This window comes from Sceloporus undulatus, chromosome 6 (genome assembly GCF_019175285.1).
Source record: "Sceloporus undulatus isolate JIND9_A2432 ecotype Alabama chromosome 6, SceUnd_v1.1, whole genome shotgun sequence".
NCBI classification, from domain to species: Eukaryota; Metazoa; Chordata; class Lepidosauria; order Squamata; family Phrynosomatidae; genus Sceloporus; species Sceloporus undulatus.
The window spans coordinates 121010595-121018786 of record NC_056527.1 but is presented as its reverse complement, the minus strand read 5'-3'; the positions used below and the strand labels follow the sequence as shown (position 1 = coordinate 121018786).

General features: G+C 47.6%; 1 protein-coding gene across 1 annotated transcript in view; it reads left to right on the top strand.

Annotated features, from left to right (window-relative positions):
- The first annotated feature begins 7029 nt into the window (after window positions 1–7029).
- The window catches only part of TGFA (transforming growth factor alpha), a 32872-nt gene continuing 31709 nt past the window's right edge, over window positions 7030–8192 (top strand). Inside the window, exon 1 of the mRNA XM_042472098.1 lies at window positions 7030–7246. Within this exon, the coding sequence (XP_042328032.1) occupies window positions 7189–7246 (58 nt within the window). The 5' untranslated portion in view covers window positions 7030–7188. The remainder of the gene's footprint in view (window positions 7247–8192) is intronic.

Below are 8192 nucleotides of genomic sequence, written 5' to 3'. Positions count from 1 at the left end.
AAGAAACAAAGGCAGGTCTGGAAAGGTGGGGTAGTCACACAGTTTAGATTCAGAGACGTTTTCCAGCAGAGCTGTGTGTATTCTGTGTTATTTGGAAGCCAAGAATGCAAAAGCCATGCTGACAAGATTCTTGCATAAAGTCTCATGGTAGTGACCCCACTGCTAGACAGAAGCTCATGAAAAAATACTTTGGTAAAAGGAGGCCTTTGTGCAGGGAAGGTCTGAAGTGGGTTAAGGGCCGACTTTGCCAAAGTGTGCGAATCTGATCTTAAACGGGAGCCGTGCTAAATGGTTCTAGTGGCGCTGAGCCCATTGCGAGTCCCTTTCTGCTTGAACACAGACCTTCTTAAGAAAATTAAGAGGCCTTTTGATGAGGAACGGCTGAAAGGGCTAAGTATGTGTGGCTCGGATGGGATCTCCGGCAGGGAAGGGGACAAGGTGATCTTTCAATCCGCTGACCATTTGCACACAAAGCCAGAGGAGAGGGTTAGTAGCACCGTCCATAACTTGGGTCTCACCCCAAATCTTTTTCTCTGGGGCTTGGGGTGAAGGGGGAGAAACCTCTAGGCAAAGGCACTGTCTTGGAAAGTGTGTTTGTGTGTGTATATTCCTCATTTGTTAAACATTGGTCAGAATGCTCTTGGGGACGTCCACATGTATGGGATTATCCTGGATTGTGTGGGCTTTTTGGCAGCCCTCCCAAATTTAATCGGATGCATGTGAACAACGGAGATTTATCCTGGACTCATCCTGGATTATTTCCACAGTGTGAACATCCCCCAAGCCACGTTCTCTCCCTGAGTTGCAGGGGGAAGCCAAATGAGCGGCGTGTGCTACTCCATGAGGTCAGCCCCCTGAGACCTCTGGCCGCTTTTAGGATGTGTTTGGGCTTGGCAATTGAGCATGTCCTCCGGTCTCCTTGCCGGCAGCCCGCTGGGCCGTTTACACAGCCTTTGAAAGGCTTGTCTTGTTCTGCTCCCGGCTCTTTGGAAACCCCCCTGAAAAAGGCCTCCTTTCAGAAGGCTTGCTTTTCCTAGACAGAAAATTGTCAATTTCTTCTTCTTCTTCTTTTTAAAGACAAGGACCACTTTTTCTTGGGCCTGGAGTCTTTTGGCTCCCGAGGATTTCTGTCAGGGTTCCTTTGTGACCCTTCTCTGGGAGAGTCCGGTGCTCTTTTTATCAGCTTGCGCTCATTGGCTGCACCCAAGAAGAGCAAAGTACAGCATCATGCAATATATATATACGCACATTGAAGTGTATGTCCAATTGCACAACAATGCTGTTCAGCGCAAGGGATGCCTAGCACAGTCGGTGCAGAAGTCCACATGCAAAGATTTACCCTACACAACCCCATTGTCATATCTTGGCCAGTTTGTTTCAGATCAGGGTTATTAGATCAAGCAATTTCTTGCAAATTTCTTTGTACAGTCACAGTTCCAAAGCAAAGGCTGGTTTTGAGCAGAAATACAGTAGGCTGTCAATAGTTAACACAAACACCTTTATACTAGGGCTGTTGCCGTACTGCAGAAATAAAGCAGTTTGACACCACTTTAACTGCCTTGGCTCAATGCTATGAAATCCAGGTTTTTGTAGTTTGGTGGGATGCACCAGAGCTCTCTAACAGGAAAAGCTTAATATCTCACAAAACTACAAATTCTAGGTAGTCATGGTGGTTAAAGTGGCATCAAACTGCATTATTTCTGCACTGTAGCAGCAGTCTAGGTAAGTGCAAGGGTTAATGCCTTTAACTCCATTTTATTTTGACACTGTGTTGTACGATGATTTTGCTAAGTTCTGTATGCTATTTAGCCTTTAAAAAAAAGAATATATACATGTATAAGTGGGAAAGTGGATCATTTCATTATGATCTGCCTGAGTGTAGATGGGCTAGATTCAATAACTAAAACAATATAGAATTTAAAAAATGATGCTAATTTTTGCAAGAAATTTGTCTTGTGAAAGGAGACAAAGAGTGGTACCATACGCTAATTCTGGAGAAGAATGATGTATGTTCAAATCATAGGGACTCAAATGTCTGTTCTGGAAATTTTGACACACTGAAAGAAAAAAGAGGAGCTGTGCAAATTTGCAAATAAGTGACTGCATTTCTCAGGCAGCCTTTTTCCTGGGTCTCTCCCTATCACCTCCCATCCCTCTTGATTTCTTCACCAGCCGAGTGGGATGAGCTCTGTGCCATATTCTCATAAAACAGGCCACATTCTACAACTTCCACAATTAATCTGGCGCTCTCCCACCGTCTCCAATGCTGCCTCTGCCCTGAGGTCTTCACGGGTCGCTCGCCATTAATTTGCAAGCAAGGACATTCCTCATCCTGTTTACTTTCAGCTGAGCTAATAAATGATTAAATATTGGATTCGCCCAAGGAGACAAAGAGCAGCCCTTGGCTGGATGCTGGGCGTTTGGTGGTGAAGAAAATTCAGCAAGTGCACCAAAGTCCTGTATTTTAACACCTGCTGAAATCCCTTCTTCCACACCACTATTAAAGATACATGAGCCCCATTGTGTACAGTATTTCAGCACCTATTGAAATTCCCTTTTCTACATCACTATTAAAGATACATGAGCCTCGTCCTTGTTGGCAGTTAGACACTTGACCCAGAATAGTCAGAACTTGAAAATTTATTTTTGGAGGGGGGGGGACACAACAAATCCCATAATGCCCTGGTGGCTGGGGTTTTCTGGTGTTGTTGTTCCGAGAAAATGAACTTTCCTGAGCTTGAGGTTGCTTAATTCGAGGCAGATGAGCACCTCTGGTTCTGAGGAAAACCTTTCCAAGGAAGTGACTTGTTCTCTCTTCCGGGCTGGGAAGTTTCAGGTGCTGAGAACTTGACAATTGTTGTGTGTTGTTGTTGTTCTAAGGCAACCCTATCATGGGGTTTTCTTGGTAAAATTTGTCCAGAAGAGGTTTGCTTTTGAGGCCAAAAGCGTGACTTGCCACAAGGTCACCCAGTGGGTCTCCATGGCCAAGCAGGGATTCAAACTCTGGTCTCTGGAGTCCAAGGCTCAAAGCACTAGACCACGCTGGCTCCCTGAGGACTTGGCCCTGGGTGCCAAAGGCAGGCTAGGGTTCCCTGTCCTCCCACGCAGGAAGGTACACTCCCGCCAGCCAAATACCTGCCGTTCCTGGGAACCTGAGTCACAGCTGATCTCAGAGGCAGAGGAGGAGGAGACGGCAGCCAAGGATTTCCCAGGGCCAGGGCCTCCTCCTCCTCTGCCTTCCCACGCTTACCTTCTCCCTCTGGTGGGAAGGAATTAAGAATTTAGCAGCCTCAAACTCAGGAAAGTTCATTCCTTGAGATAGCAACTCCAGAAAACCCCAGCCCCCTGAGCATTCTGGGATTACTAGTTGTCCTTTACCCTAAGAAGGGAGTGGACTTCATTGGTTTCTTCTCCTTGGAAGGGTGTTTCACATGGTGGCATCTGCACTGTAGAAATAATGCAGTTTAGCACCATTTGAACTGCCATGACTCCATCCTACACAACACAAGCCTGGGATTTGGTAGTTTGGTGAGGCACCAGCACTCTTTGGCCGAGAAAGCTAAACACCTTGCAAAACTACAGATCCCCAGATTCCATAGTTTTATCTTTTTATATTCAGTTTTGGGTTCAGTTTCTGGATGGGAACATTTTGTAAAGTCTCCCCTAATTATCTGGATATTGGCTGAGAGAAACGGAAACACATTTGTTTGAAATACCATTAAAGGTGTGTTTCTTTTCCCGTTTTGCATGTCACCTTTTACTCAGGAGGTTTGTTTGCTTGACAATGTTGTCTTCCATCGTCTATCTTGTATGCAAACATTTTCTGCGGTAGGTAACATTTCCCACATTGCATAAGGCTTTGGAGTTCAGGTACATTCCCCCTCCCCTCCAGTGTTAGTTGTGGAGTTTGTCATGCAACATTTAAACCTTCACACTGGGTATCTGTCTATATCAGTGTTGTGTGTTGCATCACAACAAGAACCAAGGTAGAGCAATGCCATCCCCAGCCAAAACTCTCCAAAGGCCAATGCTCCTTCCTTCCCTTCCTCTTCAGATCATTTAGGTGAGGAGGTGCAACCTGTTTTACCTGCGGATGTTGGTTTTGTAAATACCAGACACCAAAAACCAGACACTGATGTGTGATCATGAACCAGCCCCAGTGACTCGGAGCCAAATGGTGGGAAAGAGGTGGGATTGTGGCACATTAGCCAATGTGCATAATATCCAAGATTAGCCAATGATGCATAAAGAAGGGTGGGGTGAAACATGGCCTTCTAGATAATGTTGGACTGCAATTCCTAGCATCCCCCACCATTGGCGATGCTGATGGGAGTTGCAATCCAACAATATCCGTAGGGCCATGTTTTGCTCATCCTTGAAAATAAAAACTGGAGGGCCACAATGCTCATCTCTGGATTAAAGAGTAATTACAGAGGATAGAAATAACGAAAGATTATCCACATGTTTTCCAAGATTGGAGTATGAATGCCTCAGGAAATCACATTTCAGCCTTATCCATTGCATTTGGTATCAGTTCCCCATCCAGGGGATCTTAGCTCATCCAGGTAACCTCACCAGAGCTGCTGCTGCTGTTGTTATTATTATGTGTCTTCAAGTCATTTCTGACTTATGGCAACCCTAAGGCAAACCTATCATGGGGTTTTCTTGGCAAGTTTCATCAGGGGGGTTTGTCATTGCCAGTCATAGTAGTAGAGTATGACTTGCCCAGGGTCACCCAGTGGGTTTTCATGGCCAAGCTGGGACTCGAACCCAGGTCCAGAATCATAGTTCAACGCTCAAACCACTGCACCACAATAGATCCATTGAATTGATATAGTCCTACCTTGTGAATTAAGGAACCTGAGCAGAATGCTGCTTCCATCCTGCTGTCATGGAGCATGCTGGGTCTTGTAGTCCCAGATGTGGCTGGGGATGGAAATAAGGGCCACGGCGGAGTAACCAGCACTGGACAAAGTTCCTGGGGTGGAAGGGGAATTGGGGATAGTCAGTATTATTTCATGCATTCATGACTTTACTAAACTTTTTAGTCTATGTTCACCATCTGCGATTTTCCACCGAAGGCCACTGCTCAAAAATTCCCATTTATTGATGGCAAACTTACAAATCATGAAATCTGCATAAACCCATAAAACTTGAGGTTCTTCTGTACTGTGACTAACTTGAGGTTGGGAGAAAGTTGGCATATACAGTAAATGAAATGATATAATATAAGGGAGAGGTGGGATATATATATATATATATATATATATATATATATATATATATATTAGCTTTACCTCCAGGTTTCTGCAAAGCAAGACATACTGCTAAAGGAGCAGGAGCACGTCAGCCATGTTTTTCTTCTTGATCAGTTGGCAACCCAGCACAACATCCTATTATGTCTCATCTGCTTGCTAGCCACCACAATATTTGTGTATGTAAATAATAGAGGGTTCTCCTGTTAGTGACCTGCATCCCTTTTTCTGAGTCATCCGTCAGCCCTGTTGCTTCATTGCGTGATTCAGAGTGAATGATCAGAAAGTGCGGTTTTGGCACCAGCAGAGAGAAAGGAGAGGCAGAGGGAGAAGGATCTTTGGAAAGCGGATGTGATTAGGAAAGAGGAGAGAAAAGAGACCCACACAAAGAGAGACTTATTGGTGTTAAAAGAGCTGCTTGGTGTGTTTTTGTGAATAAGCCACCCTTAAGATATCTTTAAGGTGAACCAGTGTGGTTTGACTGTTGGACTGCTACTACTATTGTATTTATTTGTACCCTGCTCTTTTCCCAGAACTGGGACTCAGAGCGGCTTCACAATATTAAAAGAACAATACAGTAAAAAACATAGAAACATATTTTCAAGCCAAGGATGCTTGAATCTGTGGATAAAAAAATCAGTGGGTAAGGAGGGCTGACTCTGTGTGTGTGTGTGTGTGTGTGTATATATATCTTCTTTGTGGTCTCTGCGAATCATACAAATATGAATATTTCCAAGCCATGGAAGCTTGAAGGTGTGGATGAAGAAGCTTTGGCTATGGAGGGCTGTACAACCTTATTTATTTTCTTCTGCCTAACCTTGGCATGCCACCTTTTTTGGGGCAATGGAAGTTTCCTAAGGCTTGAGCCTTCTTCCTTAAGGAAACAAAAATGTTTAAAGCTGAAGAGGGTCAAAGCCAAGGCTGTGAAGGTCTAGCTTTAACTCAGGAGAGGAGCCCAGGAGGAGGAGAAGGCCAGCAGCAGCAGCAGCTGCCAGTTGAAAGGAAGGTGGGCCAATGGCCTGAAGCGAGGTCTGCCTGGAGATGCCCCCTCCTAAGCCTGGCCAAGGCGGCCTCTTCCTCTGGCCCTCTTTCCCAAGGGAGCTGAGGGAGGAGGAAGGCAGGGGACCTGACTGAGGCAGCAGCAGCAGCAGCAGCAGCAGCATCTCTTCTTTGGTGGTGGGTTTGTTGTGTGTGAAAGGAAGAGCCCTGCTGGTCCCCAGGGTTTCTTTCCCAGTTGGCCAAGAAGGGACTCAGCAGGAGGAGAGGGCTTTGGGGGGGGGCTGTGGCCCTGCCCTTTCTCCTCCAGCATCAGGAACCAACTCTTCTTCAAAGAGCCAAGAAGGTGGCAGCAGCCCATCTCTTGGTCTGAGAAGGAGGAGGAGGAGGAGGATGCTCGTCCTCCTGCTCCGGACGGAGGGAGAAGGGCGCCGCCTAGCGCTGCTGCTGCTGCCCCTGCTGGGCTCCTCCGGCCGCGGGGCGGTCCCTAGTCCCAAGGCAGCAGCCCTCTCTGACTCTGCCCTGCCCTCCTGCCTTCTTCCCCTCCTGCTGCCTTCACCTGGAGCCCTTTCGCAAACCCTGAAGGGCGGACGGACGGAGCGGGCGCCGGCTCCCTCTTGGCCTCGCGAAGAAGCTGCTCCTGCCTGCCTACCTTCCCTCCTTCCTTCTCTTGCAAGTTGTGCCTTCCTTCCATCCACCCCTCTTGCCTTCTCTTGCAAGCCTCCTTGCCTCCCTCCCTTCCCTCCTTTCGCTTGCAAGCTTTCCTTCTTTCTCTCCTTCCTCCCCTCTTTCCCTCACTCCTTCTCTTGCAAGCTTTCCTTTCCTCCTTCCTTCCCTCCCTGGTTCTTTCCTCCCTTCTCTTGCCAGTTTCCCCTTCTCCATCTCCTTCCTCCCTCTTTCCTTCCCGGCTGGGGCTGGAGGGCTGGCTCCGGCCAAGATGCTCAGCAGCAGCAGCAGCAGCTCCTCCTCGGCCGAAGGGACCCTCCTGGCGCTGGGTGAGTACCTGCCCTGGCCCCCGCCTGCCTCGGGGCCTTCCTTGGGGAGCATCTCTGGTTGCAGGGGGGCTGCCTTCCTTCAGGTCTTTCCCAACCGAGGGAGACCCTCGCCCGACTTGTTTTCCCTTGGAGGAGGAGGAGGAGGAGGAGGAGAGGGGGGCTTCTCTTGCCCAGTGGCTTCCCATGGCTGAGGCAAGTTTCCAACCCTGGTCTCTGGAGTCAAAGGATGCTCAGGGCTGCTCCAAATCTTGCAACACAGACTCTATAGACAACACTGACTTCTTCCTGTGTGCCTTCAAGTGTTTCCCAACTTATGGTGACCCTAAAACAACCCTACCCTGGGTTTTTCTTGGCAAGATTTGTTCAGAGGAGGCTTTGCCATGGCCTTCCCTTGAGGCTGAGAGACTGTGACTTACCCCAGGTCACTCAGTGGGTTTCCATGGCCAAGCCAGGATTTGAACCCTGGTCTCTAAAGTCATAGTCCAATGCTCAAACCACTAGGACACACTCTTTGGTGCTAAAAACTCAACATCTGTGGATTGAACCCAGGACCTTCTGCAGAGGAAGCTTCCCTTGAACTGCATTCGACCATAATAAAGTGTGCATCATGTTTGCATCTGCAGCCATGCCCAGCAAACAGCCCAGTACCAGTGCGCTGCAACTCTGGCTGCATTTTGGCTCAGTTGCATCCCAGCTCAAAGCAAATGCTGCTCCGGGGTTGACTCCACACATTGTCTTACGCCAGACCACTACTGGGTCTGGGGCAAAACCATGTGCTGATCTCCATGAAGTGAGACGAAAACTGCTTTTCAGAGGGATCCGTTTTGCTTCACTCTTGTGTGCAAAGTCCTTTCCGATTCATGGGTTTTCTTGGCAAGATTTCTTTGGTCTCATTTCTGTGCCTGACTAAGAATTCATTGCAAGCCATCCTGAGATCTTTGGATAG